Here is a 20,726-nt window from a genome sequence, read left to right as displayed (position 1 = left end):
TATCACGTAACCATTTTATTAATTACAATAAAAAAAAAAGATCATGTAGATTGGATGTTGCTGTGCCTAACATGGCCGTGGTGTATTAGAGTAATAATCAGAGAAGTTATCTGAGTTGACCAGGTTTTACTTTACCTTGAGATTTTTCATTTTCTTTTTCTTTTCAGTTGCAGAGTAGGGTAAGCTAACTATGCACTTAAAGTGAAGTGTATTTAAAATGGAGCCAGGTGTCTTCTGGTTTATAAGTCAAAAGGGAGGGTAAGTTTATGACTTGAATATGTCAGATTCTTTATACCAGAAGTAGGTGGGGCAGCTCTGAGCTGTGAGCCTGCTTTGTTTTCCTTTCATTGGCTGGGGGAGTGTGAAAAATTTGAAGTTACTAAAATTAATGTGTCTGATGCATCCAACCAAGTTCATGAATGTGCTGTTTGGGAAGAAACAGCAGGAACTCAGAGTAAATTTAGGAGTTGATGTCAAGAGCATGGTCTCCTGTAGGCTCTTTGATATTTGAGGGAAATAACCTTTGATAACTAGAAAGCTAGTGGAAAATAAAGCTATGGAGATTAGTCTTACTCAGCCAGCAGTCTAGCAGAGTGTAATCCTTCCTGTGATTAGCTCTTTTTAAGTTAGTAAAGGAAGACTTGGAGAGTGAGGACTTGGAGAGTTGCTAGGGGAAATCTAATGCTTTCTTTTAGTCATGGTTGCTACTGTTTCTGGGCCAGCCTGGACTGGGTTTTCAAAAGATATATTCCACTCACACCACAAATCCTGTTTGTGATGTATGGTAGAGTGGTGTGTTGTGTGGCACTTGAGGTGACACTGCTGACTGTCTGGTTCTTAATCACATGCATCTTTCTTAGGCAGTATTCCAGGGGTTTCTAAGTCCTATAGCAGTGTTCTTCCAATTAGAAAGTTGCAGACCTCTTCTTTTAAGTGGCTAGTAGACAGCTCTCTACACCAGGACCTTGGAGTCTTGAACTCTAGTACTTCACCTCTTCTCACATGTTATGCTTGCCTGGAATTCATCTGGGCATTTCAGCCTTCTTTTCACAGCCATCCATCCATGTTGGCTCCATCCATGTTGGTTGCTATCCTTTTTCTTCTCTCAAAGTATCTCTAATAATGAAGTGGTTATACTAAGGTTTGGGTTGATGGGGATTCGTCTATCAAGCAATAACTGGACATCACATACTAGTCACCACAGTGCTAGCAGCCAATCAGCTTTTACCTGTGCACTCTTTAGCCATTTCTTAGTTTAATGTGTGGCCTTCTTGCTTTTGCTTCTGGACACATAGCTCTTTTTCTCTATTCAGCATTCAGTCATCCTCTACCCATTGGTCTTTTACATAGAACAGTTTCTTTTTCACCCTGATTCCCCCAAGTAAACCCTACTCGTGAATTTTGCACAGGCAAAAGCTTGGACATTTTCATTATATAGGTTTAATTTCCTTTTAGCTAGGACAGACATTCAAGTGTTTTTATTGCTTGATATTTTATTCTTCTGTTGTGTTTTCGTTTGTAGTTTATTCATTTCAAAGAGATCGGAACCTAGTATATTTTTCTCAAAACAGAAGCTAACATTAAGATGTGTGTTGTGGCTCAAGTCAAATCATGGAATTTTGTTTCTTATCACAAAGGCAAGCTGCTTAAAAACGTCCAGTTTAACCCAAACAGTGAATGAGATCCAATAAGAGGAATATGCATGAGAAAAATCAATTTTTTCACTCAAGGGTAGTGCTCTATCACCTTGAACCACAGCTCCACTTCTGGTGGTTAATTGGAGATAAGAATTCCACGAACTCTGCTGTCTGGGCTGGCTAGAAATGTCAGATCTCAGCGTCCTGAGTAGTTAGGATTACATGCCTTAACCATCGATGCCTGGCCCCCCAACTTCTATTGTTAACACAGGATCTCACCATATAGCCCAAGATGGTCTCCCAATTACCACAGCACCCAAAAATTTAATGTAAATCAGTAGAAATAGCTTAACCTTGAACTTAAGGATCTATATAGAAATATCTAAGAAAGATGCTTAGCAAATTCTTTTTTTGTTTCAAAATAGGAAATAGTAGCTCTGGTTTTGAATAGTTCACATGCCTACTGGTTCTTTGAGTGACAGGTGCTTTGCTATTAAGAAATACGTTGGTTTTGCTAAGTGCTGAAGTAGTACTCAGCTTGGCCCATGCACTGAACTGTCTGGACCCCTGGCAGTTGAAGCCCTGAAGCCCTGTCCAAAGTGGGAAGTGTGACGCTGTAAGCTCTTGGCCTCTTTTTAGGAGGATGGGACATTTTCAGTTCTACTGTTCTCCATCAGAGCTTGGCCAGAGCCATTGAAGAAGGGAGGGGCGCAAAAGGAAGTACCGGCCCTGGGTAGAAACAGTAATCCATCCAAGCAGATGGTCCTCCAGGAGAACAGCAGTTCCTCCTGCTAGTCTCCAGCCAAGAGCCTGCAAGGGAGGCCGCCCCCGAGATACCACACATAGGCTGTTGGTCTTCTGCATTGATAATGGATGACATGGCAATGCTTTAAAAATGAAATTCCTCCCTGTCCTCTGAATGGAGCTCACCAGTGGACTGACATCAGGTTACAGGGAGGATTTGTTTTTGCATGTAGGAGTGTAATGTTATTCCTTGTGGCCGAAGGGGTCAGTGCAGAGGAAGATTTGTAGGCATAGGCCTGAAATTCTTCGTTGAGTTCTGGCAAAGTTTCCAGATTATTTGCTTTTTTCTTATTTGTTCCCTGGGCCAGTGTCTGCTTCCTGCATTGCCTTCTGCTGTTTTCTCAGCCGTGTGGTGTAAGGCAGCCAGTGGCACCATGCCAGATGTTCAGAGTGCTTCTGAGTACACATGTTCCTGGCCTGGGCCAACAAAATACTCCTGACATAGGACTTTGGGTGTTTGGGACTTATGAAACACCAATATCCCTCTCATGATTTATGTAGTCAAAATGAGCGTACTGCAGTATTCTTTAAATCAATGTGGGATGAAGAATCTTCTAGATTCTCATTGGACGTTGGTGTTGCCTTCTTGATTTAGTTCCTTCCGAAACTAAAGTCATGCTGTTTGTTGTACATATATCTTTTTTTCTCTTGGTTATTATGGGAACATACCCACTGCCAACATATTTCTGGACTCAGAGTACAGAATTAAAATTGAGGGAGTCTGACCACAAAGGAAAGGGAGGGAGTCCCAACCAAGCACAGACATATCCCTCTAGGCAAAGTATGGTAGGAAGAACACTGAAAGATAGCAGCAGGTGAGAGGGTGGAGGGATCAGAACTAGGACAAAACATGAGGAGGGGTATCTGTGGATAAGTAATGCACTTATTAATGACATGTAGCTGTAACTCCTCTATACTTTATCCTGATTGTAAAAAAAAAGGGGGGGGCGGGAGTTTGGCCTAGTGCTTGCCTAGCATGCATGGAGACCCGGGTTCGATTCCTCGGTACCACATACATAGAAAAAAGCTGGAAGTGGTGCTGAGGCTCAAGTGGTAGAGCTCTAGCCTTGAGAAAGTCTAAGGACAGTGCTCAGGCCCTGAGCTCAAGCCCAGGACTGACCAAAAAAAAAAAAGTAGCAGCAGGTGATTTAGGTTTGAATTCTGGTCCTGACTTCACGCACCTCACAACTGGAGGTATGACCAGTGGTGTATTGATCAGTAGTTAGCTGCCTGTAGAAGTGGAGGCTGAATTCAGGGCCTCATGCTCTCCCTGGGCATTTTGCTCAAGGCTGAAGCTTTGCCACTTGAGGTACAGCTGCACTTCTGGCTTTTTTTCCTGAGAGAGAAGTGGCGCGGAGTGTTTACTTGAAGATAAAGAATCTCTGACTTTTCTGCCTGGGCTAGTTTTAAACTGAATGGTGATCCTCAGTTCTCAGTCTCCTGAGTAGCTAGGATTTCAGTTGTGAATAGAGACACCTGGCCTTTCCTAGCTATTAAATTCCTCCAGAAGAATGAAAGAAAGCTGGTGCAGCTTGAGGCACACTGGAAGTCAGTCCAACTCTTTGCGCAAAGCCTTAGGGCCAACTCCATTGAACAGAAATTGTAAGATAACAGGAGGCTCTTATACAGATGTGGAATCCTGAGGTGCTGGGAAGTGAAGTCTATTCCGTGGGCAGAGTTAGAAGTGGAATGGTGTACCTGGAGCTCTCCATATTCTAAGCCCAGTGGATATTCCTTGTGTTGTCTTTGTTGTTTACCGTATTTTGATGTTTACGAACTTCTGAACTCAAGATAAGTTGACATGAAAGCCCTTTCTGTAACTACTTAAAGATTAAATTTTTTTAAGGGTGATTGCCTCCCTGAAAACATGCAGAAATTGCATATTTTTCAGAACAAAGAGGTGCTCATTTGGGCTTTGAATAAATTTGAGTTCAAATAATAATAAATGTTGCTTCAAGCAATATGGCATTTCCTCAACAGAATAAACATACAGAGCTACCCTAAAACCCAGCAATGCCACTCATAAAGCCACACTAAAGCTACCAACACAGCTATGTTCATTGTAGCACTATTTATCATAGACACCCTTGGTAGATGATTGGATCAAGATGTGGTTCAGACACAAAGAAACATTTGTAATAATTAGTGTATGTCTAGGATAGTCCAGAAGATGATCCAATAGCTCAGAAACTATGTGACCATATAAAATGATGCTAATTGAATTGCTTACCATAGCTAAAATAAGGAACCAACCCAGATGCCCCTTAGTAGATAAGTGAATCGAGATGTGGTATTTGTACACAATGGAATATCATAGAGAGGTTGATTAGAACTAAAAGAAAATGTGAGAAAACACCGAGGATTTAATTTTTTTTTTTTTTTGCCAGTCCTGGGCTTGAGCTCAGGGCCTGAGCACTGTCCTTGGACTTTCTCAAGGCTAGAGCTCTACCACTTGAGCTTCAGCACCATGCCTGGCTTTTTTCTATGTATGTGGTACCGAGGAATCGAACCCAGGTCTTCGTGCATGCTAGGCAAGCACTCTACCACTAGGCCAAACTCCCGGCCCACAATGGAATTCTTTGCTGAATTCTTTGATGGAATTCTTTCCCTTACTTGTAATCATCAGTATGTGTCCAGGATTTTTCTAGCAGAGGATCACAATAGCTGAGAAGCTATGTGCAGGAGGCCATACAGGATGAGGCTAAGTGAAATGAACTCCCGGATATGGAAATAAGAGGTTTATCTTCTGTTTTTGATACACTATGTGAAGTAATTTTTTACTCTTTTCTTCTCCCTTGCAGTTTATCCCCTATTGCTGTATCTGACTTTAGTACCTGGCATACTACTGTATATACATTTATTTATTTGAATTAGGGAGAAACAAGATGGTGTGATAAAGGACAAAGGGTGAACCAATGTTGGCAACACTCACAAGACATTATTTTGGAAATGAAGATTACAACTTGGGAGGGGGTATAGGGAGGGAAAGTGGGAGAAACACATGTGCAGAAGTAACAATGTTCTAGAAGTACTATCTTATGAATGTCATTCTTACCCTTCTGTACATCGCCCTGACAATAGAATAAAATAAAAAAATGATGCGAATCAAAATGAACTGTCAAGATAGGAAACTAGAGGGGTTTCCCCCCCTTTTATTTATTTATTTTTTTTGCCAGTCCTGAGCTTAAGCTCAGGGCCTGAGCACTGTCCTTGGATTTTTCTCAAGGCTAGAACTCTACCACTTAAGCCTCAGCACCACTTCTGGCTTTTTCTATGTATGTGGTACTATGGAATTGAACCCGGGTCTTCATGCATGCTAGGCAAGCACTCTACCACTAGGCCAAACTCCTGGCCTATTTTTTATTATAATAGAAGGGTTACATTATATTCATCAGATAGAAGGTACATTACTTAACAATCATTGCTACTCCTCATGCTTTTGTCCCTACTTTACTCCCTCTCCCCTCCCCCCTGTTTTTAATGTGCTGTGTGAAGTTAATCCAGTGCAATAGTGATACTCACAAGACACTGTTGGAAATCAACTTTACAACTTGGGGGTGGGGGTGGGGAGGCATGGGGAGGAGAGAAAGTAGAAGAAAAAGAGGGAGGGGTTAACAATGTTTGACAAGAAATATAATTGTTACCTTATATAATTGTAATCCCTCTGTACATCACCCTTACAGTAAAAGAGACCTTGCTTCTACCATCAACCTAGTTTTGACCTAGTGGACAAAAAATTATGCAATACATAAATGTGGATCCTGCTTGAAGATTTTAGGGGATAAAAAACTACATAACTTCTACCCTCTACCACCAGCACATGAATCAAATATTACAGGCAATGAGAAAGCATTGAGGTATGTGGCCAGTGAACCAGGATGCCCTTAGTCTTGTGAAGGAACAAGAAGAGTAGGATTACAGTCTTGTTTCAGTTAAATATTACCTTATAGCTTATGAGTCTATCATTGTTACTTGCTGTAGATCAAGCTTAGAAGTGCTGCACGATTCAGGAAAGCTGAGGTAGGATCTAAGTTTAAGGCCAGCCGTAAATAGTAAGACCCCATCTTCAAAAGGAAGTATTTTAAGCTTACCAGTCCTTGTTGGCTGAAGCCAACAAGGAGCCTCTTAGATGAAAGCAGACTGGATGCAGACTCCCAAAGGACAGTTTGAAGAACAGTAGTTTTGGGTCATCTTATCCGCTGTTAACTCTCAGATGGGGTAACTCTTATGTTGTTTAGAAGTGGTTATTTCCGAATACTAGACATCCTGCTTCATCCATTAGACAATAATTTGGAGTCATAATCAAACCCTTAAGAGGTGACTCAGACACATTTGTGGGTGTTTAAATGCCAGATAGCTCCAGGAAGAACAAGCTCCAGGAAGAGCAAGCAGGTACTTGCAGCTGGTGGTCCTTTCTTGCTAAGAGGTGAGCTTTGAGGCCAGGAAATCTTGTGGCAATGATGATTCCCATCCTTGTGTACAGACCGAAGAAGTCTCTGTGAGAACCACTGAGAACAAGCATCCAGTGGCTTTTCAGGTAGTCAAACAAAATGACAGATACTTGGCTTATTTTCTTTATTCAAGGCTTGCCAAAAGAATTAGATTATGAACTAGCACTCAAGACACTGCTGTGCATAATGCTCGATTCTTACTCTGGGTGAGAAGGCTTTTCTGAATCGTAATTGCTTTTAAAATCCTATCAATTGTGGAGCTATACAATAGCCATAGTACAAGATGTAGCAAGAAAAGTTTTTTTATTGTCGGCATAATGTACCTAGGGGCTACAGTTGTAAGGTTGTAAGAAAAGTTTAATATAACTGGAATTTTCTGGAAGGGAGGATGAGTTTAAAGATGACAGCTTTTCACCTCAAGTTGTGGCTTTGGTGGGAATGTGGAGGGAGCTGTACTAGAAAATGAATCCAGAGCCCCACATTTGAGGCACTCTTTGACACTGAACTACATGCTCAGTTTCAAACTTGAGATTGTCCTACTCCAGTACAGGCTTGTACTACTACACCTGGCAAGCTGCTTTTATTGATTGTCAAAATTGTTTCTGGCCTCAGGTTGGTTAAAGTGTGGCATGGAGGGTTAGAAGTAATCTTTGTTTAGTAAGAAGAGCGATCCATCAGTCCATGACTACTACAGGTATAGGATGCATGGATGTTTTAAATGAAGGGAAAGTGGGCCTTGTGGACCAGGTTTTACCCACCAAGCTGTGTTCTTGATGCCCATTAGAGTCTGCCTAAGGGAGTGAGCATCTTTTAGAAATGTGTGCATGGGACTTGGGGCACTGCTTGAGTTCTAGTCTCAATCTGCCATTTCTTTCTGCTTTCCCTCCCCTCCCCTCCCTTCCCCTCCCCTCCCTCCCTCCCTTCCTTTATTTCCCTTCTTTCCTCCCTCCCTCCCTTTGTTGCCAGGATGAGGGTGTGAACTCATAGCCTTGTCCTTCCCTGACTTGCTTTTTGCTGGTTATTTTGGAATTGGGGTCTTGGAGGCTTTTCTGCCTAGGTTGCCTTCTAACTGTGATCATGCAGAATTCAAGCTCAAGTATCAAGGATTATAGGCACCAGTCACCAGTGTAGTAAAAGCCAGCTCTAAAATACTGAGTTATTTTGAGTGCTGCGCCACTTACCAAGTTGCTTATTAACTTTTCTGTGTTTCAGTTTCCTCTAAAAATTTGACAAATTTCCACCACTGTCCCATGTATATAAATTGTCCAGAACAAACCCGTGATACTCAGGAACAAATATTGTCTCCAAATCCTTGCACAATGAGGTACCACTCCAAAGTCCTTACTTCATAATCATCCTGTGTACCTAGGTGGTATCATTCTTACTTTATAGACAGGGAACTTGAGACACAGCCTTGATCAAGGCAAAAACACATTCTGTGAGCAAAATCTTAAACAGTGAACTCTAAGTGGTAGTACTGGGATTTGAACCCAGGAAGCCTGGCTCTAAACTGCAAGTTCTTGACCATTACACCAAGTCAGAAATGTCTTCAGGGAGTGAGTCAAAATTTTCTTTTTGGTATGAAGCAGAAGGCAGCTGGGCTTGGAGCACGATTGACTAAAAGGCTGGATTCTGGGCAACTGAGATGACTCAGCTTAAGTGCCAAGATGTACTAAATTTAGGAGCTTCTTCCATAATCTCTACCTTTAAAGGACTTTGACATCTATTTTTTTAAACCAAGACATTTAAAAAGAAAACTTTCTTACTAGAAGGGATACCAAGGGAAAACAGTTTATAGAAAGTTTATAGACTTTTTTTGAGAGAAACATATTTACCAAGTAGCAACCTCAATGCCAGCATATTCTTGGAGGAGGTGTGGTGGTGAAGAACTTGTTTTGCAGATTCATACGAGCTATAGTTCATTGTTGAGCAAATGTGTGTGAGTGTGTACACACTTGTGCGCACATGCACACGTACTTGTGCAAATGTGTAGTATTTATGTATTAATAGTTGGAGTTGGGGACCAGTGGTGTATGCTTGTAAAGCTAGCACACAAGAGGCTGAATGCTGAGAGCTGAGGATCTCTGTTTAAAGCCAGCCTGGGATAGGAAGTCTATGAGACTGATCTCCAGCTGTCACTAAAAAGCTGAAAGTAGAGCTGTGGCTGAGTAACAGCCTCGAGGGAAAAAGCTCAGGAACATTTCTGAGTATAGACTCCAGTACAGGCATACATGCACATTATGTATATAAATATATATATATGTCTATATATATATACATAGTTGGAAAAGCATGATTAATAGGGTGAGTAGAGCTTCTTTAAATTTACCCTCTCCCCTTAATTCCCTCACATCAGTTAGATGCTTCCAGAACATGCAGATTGTGAGGAAATGGCCTTTTTCCAGGGTCTGTCTCTCTCAGCATTTTCTAACTTGAACAGTGCAAAGAACATTGAAGTTTTCTGTTTCTGTGACTTAGCCAGGCATCTTGGGAATGTGCTGCTTTGTGAGCATTCTGCTCTGTTGTCTGTATCCAATTTGCTGTCACTTGATCAGAACAAAAAGGTCATGTGCACCTGCAGTGTATGTGTGTGTATGTACTTGTTATATGTGCATGCTCGCGTGTATGTGCTTGTGTGTCCCCAGGTGTGCATGTGCACATACGTGTTTCCTTGTATTCTAAAAGATAGTGACATTCATGACCACTTGGCGTAAGAATTAGAATATCACTATCATATGAAGCGCCCAAATGTCCCTACTTCACCCCTGCCCTTTATCCTGAAGCTGGTGGCAAAACATATGTTTTTTGTATGTGTGTGGATTCCTCAGTATTCCTCTGATTTTCTCTCTGCTTTAGACTTTATTATAAATGGGCAACTACTTGAGGCAGGAAAAAAGAATTAAGCCCTTGTTTTTTTTATTTGGGTGGTGCCTGTAAAAGGTGGGAGGACATTTTTACAAGTTGTGTTTGTTTTGAAAGCAGTCTAGGGTGTCCACTGTTTGGCATCAGACTGGACCACCAGAAATAAGTGAGAACTAATGATGCTCATTCATAGTTTTCATGATCCCCAAGAGACATGCCCAGCCTGGCATATATTAGTTGCTCAGTAAATATTTTTGAATGAATGGCTGAACTGTAGTAGCAAGGCCAGTGGGTTTTACTTGTCATCACAGCATTCATGCACATTATTATTTTTTTTTTGAGTTGGGTGTCTCACTGTATATCTCAGGCTGACTTGAAACTTATTTGTACCTAGGTAATTCTCATACCTCTGCTTCCCAAGTGTTGGGATTATAGGCAGGAATCACCAGGTTTGTAATTGTTTAAATATCTCTTTGCAACATTATAGACATATAAGTTCTGGATGGAAAAAAGCCCCAGTTTAAGCCCAAGTACTGGGGTTTGAACTCAGGGCTTCTTGTTTGCTAGGTAAGCACTCTTTCACTCTAGCCATGTCTCCAGCCCGTTTTATTCCTCTGGTTAGTGGATTTCACTTTTTGTGTGGCTCAGCCTGGCCCTCCATCCTCCTTCCCCATTTTGATGAGAGATGCCTGCCACCAGGCCCAGCTTTTTCCTCTTGAGACTGTAGTCCTAGGAAGTTTTTGCTCTATTTGGCTTAGAACTGTGATCCTTTTAGATCTCAGCCTTTTAAGTAGCTAAGATTATAGGTGTGAGCCATACCCATCTCCAATGTAAAATTTGAACCTAACATATAGGTTAGTAAATATTTATGAAAATCACTGGGGACAGGACACTGGCAAGATAATTGTACCTCTGACTTCTGGCCTGTGAGTTTAAATTATTTTGGGGGGTCTATGTTGCAAAATACACTTGTCATTCTTACGCTGTGGGTTTATTGATTGTCTGTGATAGAGATAGGACAAATGGCAAAATAAGATCAAGACCTCATTTGCCTTTGAAATTACAAATAGCCATTGATTCTAAGTTATTTGGGTGCTGGTACTGGGGCTAGAACATGGTGCTTGAACTCTGAGCCTGGGTGTTGTCCCTGAGCTCAAGGTTACCGCCCTACCATTTGAGCCACTGTGCAACTTCCATTTTTCTAGTGGTTAATTGGAGATTAGAGCCTCACGGACTGGGCTGGCTTTGAACTGCGATCCTCAGATGTCAGCCTCCTGAGTAGCTAGGATTTCAGGCGTGAGCCACCGCACCCGGCTAGGGCCTTGTGTTTTTACTTGGTGTTTTCCTTTCCAGGCTGGCTCTCTACCACTTTAGCCATGCCTTCAGCATTTTGCTCATTAGTTGGAAATGAGAATCTCATGAACTTTTCTCTGCAGGCTGGCCTTGGTTCTCTGATCTCAGCTTTCTCAGCTTTCTCATTGTCTAGGATTACAGTTGTGAACTCTCAGTGTCTAGAAGGACTTGCATTCTGGCTACTGTATTTTACCTGGCTCAGGGTGCCTATCTTGTTCCTATCACTTTTCTCGCACATCATCAAATCTTGCACAAGGCCATTTCAAATGGAGACTGCTTGGTTTATAATGAGAAAAATCTAAGGTACACTCTGTCAGGGGGCAGGAGGCTGCTTTGGAGCCTCACAGGATAGTGGAGACGCCTTTGTCAGGAGGCTGAGTGAGCCTGGCTGGCTGACTGTAACTCTACCCTGTATTTTAGGGACAGCTCTGGTTGGTGGTCAAAGGTGAATTTGGTGACAGATTCAATGTTTGACTAACCACCTTCATGTGTAGTTGCAATCAATAACTTATTTCTGTTTCATAAGGTATTTACATGGAAGTTGCTTTTTTTGTCTCAGGAATTTCCATGAACTTTACTGTTGATAAAGCGTGGTAGATTAACACCCAATCCCAAAGTTCAGGTTCAAAGCTTTGAGACAGTCTTCCTACTAGGTTGGTTGAGGTTCAGATACAAAACAGGTACTTAACAGATAATCACTGAGTGTTTTTAAGATAATTTATGCCCTAAAGCCACCTATATCCCATAGACCCTGTTAGTGTTGATGTACCATGCCCCACCCAACCTTTCCCATCCTCCCACAGAAGTGATGGATCCCATAAGCATGTATTTCTATTTGGAACACATTCTGTGCAATGTATAAACTGCCCTGTGTAACTAGGGTGGTAGTAGAATTAAAACTTGATGCTACGTGTGTGTGTGTGTGTGTGTGTGTGTGTGTGTGTGTATCTGTATCTGTTCTCATGCATTTTCTTTATTCTTTTTTTGGGTTGGTTGTGGGGCTTGAACTCTGGGCCTGGGTGCTGTCCTTGAGCTCTCTTCAGCTCAAGGCTACCACCCTATCCTGAACCAAGCCCCATTCCCCATTTTCTAGAGGTTAATTGGAGATGAGTCTCAGGTCCTTTTGTGCCCGGGCTGGCTTTGAACCAGGATGCTCAGATCTCAGCATCCTGAGTAGCTAGGAGTACAGGTTAGAAGGAAGTGCTTTCTTTTTTAGAGGGGGGATGGGGAGAATGGGTCTGTCTTGGTGCTTGAACTCAGGGCCTGAGTGCGGTCCCTGAACCTGTTTGTACTCTTTGTACTTTGCATACCGTACAGAATAGTACTCTATCTCTTGAATCATAGCATCACTTCTGGCTTGGAGTTAGAGTCTTACAGACTGGCTGGCTTTGAACTGAGCTTACTGAGTAGCTAAGATTATAGGTGTGAGCCACTAATGGCCAGCTTGTGATTTAAAAAAAAAAAGAAATTCTATAATGATTCGAATTGTGGTTCCTACTTGTTTGGTGAGGGTTTTTATGAGCTACCTAGATACAGTCTACACAACTTGATAGTTAAAAAAATATGAAGCAAAGAGTTGCAAATTTGAAGCTAGCCTGGATTACACAGAATTCCAGATCAACAAGTGCTGGTGGCTCACATCTGGAAGGTATTTTCATTCTTTTTTCTTTATTCTTTTTTGGGGGCTGTAGCTTGAACTGGATCAGGTAGGTATTTCCTCAAAGCATGCTAGCATTGCCTCGTCATGATGCTACCTTCTCTTGTCAGCTGGCAAAACAGATAAAGAGCCAATTTTCAGGAATGGGCCTCTGCTTCCTGACACACGGTGTTTGCTGTTCTAATGAGTTCTTCAGAGGCAAGGACAAGCTGCGTTTGGCTGTGGATTTTGGATTTTCGTTCTGTCATTGTTTCTTTTGTCATGGTAGCTTCTGTAATTTGATATAGTCCATTTCTGCTTTTGTTTTCTGGGCAATTGAAGTCCTTCAGAAAATTACCTATGCCTTATCTTCCATAATTTCCTTGCAGTTGTGTCAGGGTATCAGATGTTACATTTAGATCTTCTGATATAGCTCAAAGAAAATATTTTTTTCCCTCATCAAGCTATTGTAGCTAGGGGCAGAAAGTGAAGTAACATAACATATGAAATGGAAGACCTAAGAATCCTAGAAAACAGTGTTTGCCTGATGGTTGTTTACTTTACGGAACAAGAGTAGTTTGCCACCACCTTGTGTAAATGAGACAAAATCCTGGGCTGACTTGATCATTGCGGTGCAAGACAGTCAAAACCATTGATTAGCTTATGCCAACACTGCCTGAGGGAATAGGAGTTCACAAGGAAGCTCATAAATATCCACTGCAAAGTTAGCCTAATAGAGAGGGTAAACAGACCTGGAACTTGGTGACAGATTTGCTTGTCTAGAGATAGGCCCTGGATTTGAACTCCAGCACTGCCCCACAGAGGAAAGAAATTGGAAATAAACCAGATGTCCATCAAGTAATGCAGTATAAACAAACTTTGATATAGCTATACACAGTGGAATAGTATCTAGCCATTCAGTATGAATGAAGTTGGAAAATATGTGAAGTAAAAGGAACCAGAAACGAAAGATCACATATGCATCATATGATTCCACTGAAATGCCCACAATAAACAGAGCACAGGAGGTTAGTAATGCTGAGGAGGGCAGCTCTTGGGAGGCTGGAGAATAGAGGATAGGAAGTAACTGCTAATGGATACAGTCTTGCTGGTGTACAGATACACGGTGACATTGAGAATATGGGAATTACGTCTCCACAAAACTGTCAGCAATATCAGGTCTGAAGGTTTGAGGCTTTTGGGGAAAACTAAATAAATGAAAGAAGGCTTAAAGTACACACAGAGTAACGTCCTGGGTGTAGTATATACTCAGTGAATCATTATGTGAGGCATAGGTGGAACCTATGTCACCCTTTATGTCTATTAACTTTGTGTAGGGCTGTGAGGTTTTTCTTGGTGCTCATCCTCCCGCTCATCCTCCCGCTCATCCTCCCGCTCCTCCCTCCAGGGTCTGCTGTGTAGCCTGGGTTGACCTCAAAGCTTTAGTGCTGGGATTCCAGGCGTGTGCACCCATCTCAAGCCTGTGGTGGGAATGGAGTGTCCAGCCCCTCATATAGCCTGTGTGTAATCCTCCCTTTGGGATAGGAGTGTAGAGCAAGTCTGTGCAAGAAGGCAGAACCCAAAGACCTGCACATAGGGGTTTGAACTGATTCTAGACCTCCCCATCCTTCCATATTCTGTAACTCCGTGTTGGGTTTTATGGAGAACTTGACTTGTGAGACTGGTGTGTAATGGTTCTGTATCAGCTCTCTTGAGAGCCAAGGACTATTGCTGGAAACACGCAGTTCTGAGAAATAGTGCAGACCGGAACATTCATTTGTTCTGCAGAGCTCATGGCAGTTTCTGTGTATAAGAAATGGTTATTTTAAATTAAGATAAAAGCAGTTTTCCCCTGAAAGTGCTTTTTATATTTTGGGAAAAAAAACTTCCTGTCCTTTTATGAATTTTCTAGTCCATTAAAGAATGCAGAGCGGCTTTTACAACTGTGTCATCAGGGTGTTGTGCACTCCCATTGCAACTCATGTAAAGAAATGATGTGTTCTTATGGCATGCGTGCACAAGTGACAATTACTCAGCTGCAAAGAGAAATGAAGACGTGTCTTTTGTAGGAAAGCGAACATAACTGAGAGCCATCATGTTGAATGAGATAAGCCAAGGGTCCTAAAAAACCAAATGTGAATGTTTTTTACCCTTTTGCAGGATCTAGACACGTACGCACACACACAATTGACTGGAATGATGGGAATATTTGAAAGGACTGGAGAGAGTTGGGTAATGAGAAAGATGGGAGGGTGGATAATACATCGATGCTTTCTGTCGATGTATGAAGATGTCATAAGTAATCTCACTAATAGATCAAGAAAAAGGGCAATAGAAGGGACTATTTTGATTAAAATGTTGAATATGTACACGTGAATACAATAGTAAAATGCATGCCTTAATGTATGCCATCTGTATATATAGCATCTGGGCACCATGGCTCCCACCTGTACTCAGGAGGCTGAGATCTGAGGATCAAGGGATCAAGGTTCAAAGCATACCTGGGCACAAAAGGACCTGAGGACGTGAAACTCAATTAACCTCTAGAAAAGGGGAAGAGAGGCTTGTTTCAAGGGTAGGGTGGTAACCTTGAGCCTGAGTTCAAGCACACAAAGTAGTTTAAGCTGACCTTTCATCCTCTAACCATTATGCTTCAGTCTACTAACTGGTAGGATTCTATGTGTGTACCACAATTCCCTTCTGGAAGTCTTCTCTAATGTTTGTTTTTCCTCTCTTCTAAACAGAAGTTGGAGACATGGCAAAGCAGTATTTAGAGAAAGGTCTTTTGGTTCCAGATCACGTGATCACACGCCTAATGATGTCAGAACTGGAGAACAGGATTAGCCAACACTGGCTGCTGGATGGTGAGTAAATGGTGGCAAGCTGGATTTCAGGGAGGAGTCGATTTTGGTCTCACCTCCTCTGCCCTCTACTCCTGTCAGTGTTAGTACTAGGGCTTGAACTCAGGGCCTCATCCTTACTTGGCTGAGACCTCCTACATAGAACTCGGCCTTGGCTGAGGATTCTGTGCAGGTATAAGAAACTAGCACCTAGCTACTCCCTTTTTTCCTATAGACTATAGAAACCTTTTCTCATTAAATCTTCTGTTGTGTACTTAGTGTTACAATTTGGCATGTAGACACCATTATGGTGAAGCCCCTTCATTCTGCGTCTAGACCAGATGAGAGCCCTTGACTACTGGACACTGGGCTCCAAATTGCATGATGGATACTAATGGTTTCCATGACTCTCACCCTAAGGACAGCTCACATTAGAGGCCTTTTATTCATTGGGAGCAGCACAAATCACAGCTGTCAGTCACATGACAGAGGAACAGAGAGGGCTCTGAAAAGCTTTGGAGTGTACAGGAGACAAGGATATGCACGCACTCTACCGATTAAGCCACCCCTTTAGTCTTAGCAAGGAGGCAAGGACAGCCTTGAAGTGAGAAGCTTTTGATTCTGTGCACAGATGACATATATGTTAGTCAGAATTTATGTTGTGTTGACCAGGCATGATCTTTGATAAACAAAGGTGGAAGTGTGGGTTTTGGTCCACGGTTTCAGACATTTCAGTCTATAGGTTTTAGCACCATTGAGCCCATGGTAAGACAGAATGTTATGGTGGGGAATGTGTGGATGGAATAACAGGCTGCTTACTTCATGGTTCATAGGAGAGAAGGTGAGGTAGAGAGTGGACTAAGAAGAAGGAAGAGGTTTGAGAGAAGGAGGAGGAGAAAGAGGAAGGACTGGGCTAAGGATGAAGTATAACCTTCAAAGTGATCTGTTTCTCCAACGAGGCCCCCAAACTTATAGAACCTTCCGAAAAAGTGCCACCCATTGAGAAGCATGTGTTTAACCCATGTACTTGATGGGACATTTCACAACTAAAAGACAAGGTGTCCCAGCCTGAACTGAAGATACAGCAGTGGTCTGGCAAGGAAGCATGAGGCAGGATGACATCTGTCTGAGGTCAGCAGCAGCTGCTCTGGGTAGTTGACTTGATTGTCATCCATTTCTTGGCTATTATCACCATCCTAGCATTTCTTCAGGTATGCTTATTTTCCAAATTATGCCTGACATCACAGACATCTCCAATATTTGGAGATACTTTTTAAGGGGATACCCAATATTTGGAGATAGCTTTTTTATTTTTTTCATATATTTTTTATTGTAATTAATAGAAGGGTTACATGATATTTGCCAGATAGATGGTGCATTAATTCCCATACATTGATACCCTTTCACATGTCTTGGTCCCCATAGCTTTAAACTCAAGAATGCTCCTGTGTCATCCTCTCTAGTGGCAGGGGTTTTGGGTACACAATCCTACAGCTTGATCCCCAATATTTTTTTTGCAATGATTAAAAAGCTTTGCCAATACCTAAAAACAATTCTTAAATTCAATTGTAAGGCTTCTCCAATCTTCCAAAATAATTATAGTGAAAAAGGTTCAACTATATTGAACTTTTTTTGGGAGCGGCAGGTGATATATTCAACAAGCTTTTGTCCTGGTGCTAGAATGCTCAACTGAACCAAGCCATTCCACTGGCAGTATGTCGCCATGAGGGGTTGATCTGGCCTCTCTGAGTCTCCGATTATTGCTCATGGCAAGTAGCTCAGAAATGTATCTGTAAGGATGGAGGGAGTGACTGTATGTCCAGGGATTTGAACTGTGTGTTGGCTATATACAAGAGCCACATAATTCTGTCATTCTTTGTCATATCTTGACCTTGATTTCTGGGAAGTGATTCCACAAAGTATTAAGTTCAAAAATAGTTTCTAAAGCCTGCAGCTCTGCAGAGTTGACAAGTCCACCCCTGATGGAATGTTTTGTGTCTCTTTTCAAGGCTGTTCCTCTCAGGGTGAAGAATTCCATTTTCTTTTACATCACCGACTCATTTTTAGTAAAGGGCGTCAGTCTCCCGACTGATTTAGTTTCCTTCGTCTTTCTCCTTGCAAACCCATCTGGTCACTTTCAGTGTGTTTTTTTCCTTAAAGCTCTGGAGTCAGTCCATTTGGCAAAGGGAGGATGAGAGATGAGGAATTCCTAGTTCCTCTGTTCAGCTTTAGACTCCTTACGTTACAGGGCATATGCAGATGTGCTCTGCAGAGGACATGCCTGTGAGTGTGCTAAAGGTGACTAAACATGGAAGGGTTGAGGAAGGAATTCTGGATGACAGATGACTCATCTTCATGGTCCAGATGGCCCTGGAGAGCCATTCTGCTAATGACGAGTGGGAATGAGCACGGCACTGCGGACTCAAGCCAAGTTGTGTGTGTGTGTGTGTGTGTGTGTGTGTGTGTGTGTGTGTGTGTGTGTGCGTGCGCGTGTGATATTTAGTGTTTACTCGATTATCTGTGGTAGTCAGTAGAAACAACTAGCTACTTAGCACACATAGGCTGGAGGTATAAATCAGTGGCGGGGGAACTTGCCTGGAAAGGTCCAAGCCCTGGATTCAATCCCACTACTGACAAAAGAACATATTACAAATACACATGTGGAAAGGTCTTATATAAAGAGCTCAGTGGGATGAGGCCAGTGGGAAGGTGTGCTGGTAAGAAAATTTTCATTTCTGAACATGACTGCTAACCTGTACTTTTAAATAGCACCTCGTGGGTGCCTTCCCCTCAGCTGTAATACTATAGAGCTAAGTATCAACAAGTATTTTAATATTTGGTGTATTAGTCCATTTCTGTGGCTGTTACAAAATACCCATGCTGAGTAAGTTGTTAAGAGAAAAGGTTTGCTTAGCTCAAAGTTCCAAGTGCCCTAGAGTGTGGTAAGGGGCCCGTCCATACCACAGCAGATCAAGGCTGACCACACAGAGCAGGAGGGGGGAGGGGGGAGGGGGAAAGGAGGGAAGGGCCACCGTGCTCTGTGACTCTTTATGAATCACATTCTTCGTGAGTTAATCAGGCCCCACAAGCACTACATTAATCCCTTTCAAGTCATGACCTCCCACCAAGCTTCCACATTTGGAAGGGCCCACACCTCCTCCCCACAACATTCACACTGGGAGGGGACAGCGTCTGCCACACATGATCCCTTGTGGGAGACACAATCATCCAAGTCAAAGTGTTAGGGTTCCTGGAGAGTGGTTTGTAATTGGAGATAGAGATAATTACAACAGCAGACGTCCTTTGCTCTGTGGTTGAATTGGACTATGGTCTGTTTATTTTGGGCTGAACAAGATGGAAGAGTGCTTTCTGAAGGTCATTCCATGGATGAATACATATATGTACATATAATGTACATAGAAAAAGCTGGAAGTGGTGCTGTGACTCAAGTGGGAGAGCTATAGCCTTGAGAAAGCCCAAGGACAGTGCTCTGGGTCCGAGCACTGACAAAAAAATTAGAATTTATATTATATATACAGTATGCATGGCTTGAATAGTGTGGTGTGAGCAAGCATTTTCCTGAGAGTGTATGCATGATTGCAGATGTGTTAAGTGAAGGGAGTAGAGGTAGACAGAGCCCTCCCACCTCCTCCCTGCCCTACAACACAGCAGTGGAAAATGTACACTCAACACACCATGGTTATGCAAGGGTACATCTGTGTTCTGGGAGGTTCATGGAGTGATTTTTATAAGCAAGGAGTGGCACTCTTGGTCAAAATAACAGCTTGAAAAATGATGGGGGTGTATCCAGTGTTCAGTCCTAGTTTCACAGCATTGAACACTGTGAAAAGCCTTGGGCTTTCTCAAGGCTAGAGCTCTACCACTTGAGCCACAGCACCCCCCCCCCCCGCCCCCGCCACAAATGTATGTGGTACCAAGCTGGCCCAGGGACAGTGCTCAGGCCCTGAGTTCAGTCCTCAGGACTGGCAAAAAAAAAAAAAGAAAAGAAAAGAAAAATGCATTCTTTGGTGCAGCTTGCTCGTCTGGGCATTGGTTGGTGCAGGAGGGACGAGCCCTGTGTGTATATATACACTTTATGGGCTTTTGGAACGCAGGGGAAAGGGGAAAGGTCCACAGAACAGGAAGTTATCAATCTTCATTTTGGAATGGAGGGACACCGCTATTAGGAACTTCTTGGACCAGGTGACACTAAGTTGTACTTTGAAGATAAATGTGTGCAAAAATCTATACAGGTTTGTTCTGGAAACTGCAGTAGTAATCCCAGGCTAGTCCTGGAACAGTTTGCTTGTTAGGGCAAACTGAAAGTACCGCAACACAAAAAATAGGGACTTGAATAAGCATTGAAGTTAATATTAAGTTAGAAGTTAAAAATAAAAATTAAAACCTTGGATTTGATGATGTGGGCAATTTACCTTTTAACTTTCTTACATTTAAAAATTAACTGGCTTAGAAAAAAATTAAATTTAGATATTCACAACCTTGGTTTGTCTGCATTTGTCACCTGAAGTCTTGAGAACTGGATGGATTAAGATCCACTGCAAGCTTCATTAACAAGTTCAATCACGAAACATTGTGATCATTGGGATCATGCTAAGGACACGCATGCTTGGTAAAAGTGAGGTCACCAGCAGTGCCCTCTTGAGCAAACAAAATTTACATCTATTTATGTGCTTGTTTTGATGCAGTGTCTTTATGTAGCTCAGACTGGACTTGAACACAGACTCTACTGGTTTGAGCCTCCCATGTGCTGGGGTTACAGACATACACTATGACACCTTTTTCTTTTTCTGTCATACCTTTTTCTTTTTTGTGTGTGTTTGCCCTATGCCTAGGCACTGTCCCTGAGCTTTTTGCTCAAGTCTAGTGCTGTAGGCTCACTTGAGCTTTTTTTTTTTTTTTGTAGTCTCAAGCAGTTTCCTGCCTGGGCCTGCCATCCTTGGTGGCTGGGATTACAGGCATGAGCCAGCTGGGCTTGGCTTCATCACATCTTTCTTAGAATCACTTTCCTTATCTATGCAAGAGGTCCTATTTATGGCTTTAGGTTCTAACAAGTCTAACAAGTGTGAAACTCTTAGAAGAGCTTTGTAATGTAGACAGTAAAGTAGTAGATATGTTATTATTT

At 42.2% G+C, this 20,726-nt stretch overlaps 1 protein-coding gene across 1 annotated transcript in view; it reads left to right on the top strand.

Annotated features, from left to right (window-relative positions):
- Ak4 (adenylate kinase 4) overlaps positions 1-20,726 on the top strand; it is a 49,720-nt gene that overhangs the window by 15,796 nt on the left and 13,198 nt on the right. Inside the window, exon 3 of the mRNA XM_090334681.1 lies at positions 15,488-15,607. Coding sequence (XP_090190807.1) covers positions 15,488-15,607 — 120 coding nt within the window. The remainder of the gene's footprint in view (positions 1-15,487; positions 15,608-20,726) is intronic.

Source organism: Megascapheus bottae, chromosome 6, assembly GCF_031878675.1.
Source record: "Megascapheus bottae isolate mThoBot1 chromosome 6, mThoBot2.hap1, whole genome shotgun sequence".
Taxonomy (NCBI): domain Eukaryota; kingdom Metazoa; phylum Chordata; class Mammalia; order Rodentia; family Geomyidae; genus Megascapheus; species Megascapheus bottae.
The sequence above is the reverse complement of the archived record's forward strand: the minus strand, read 5'-3'. Positions and strand labels throughout refer to the sequence as shown.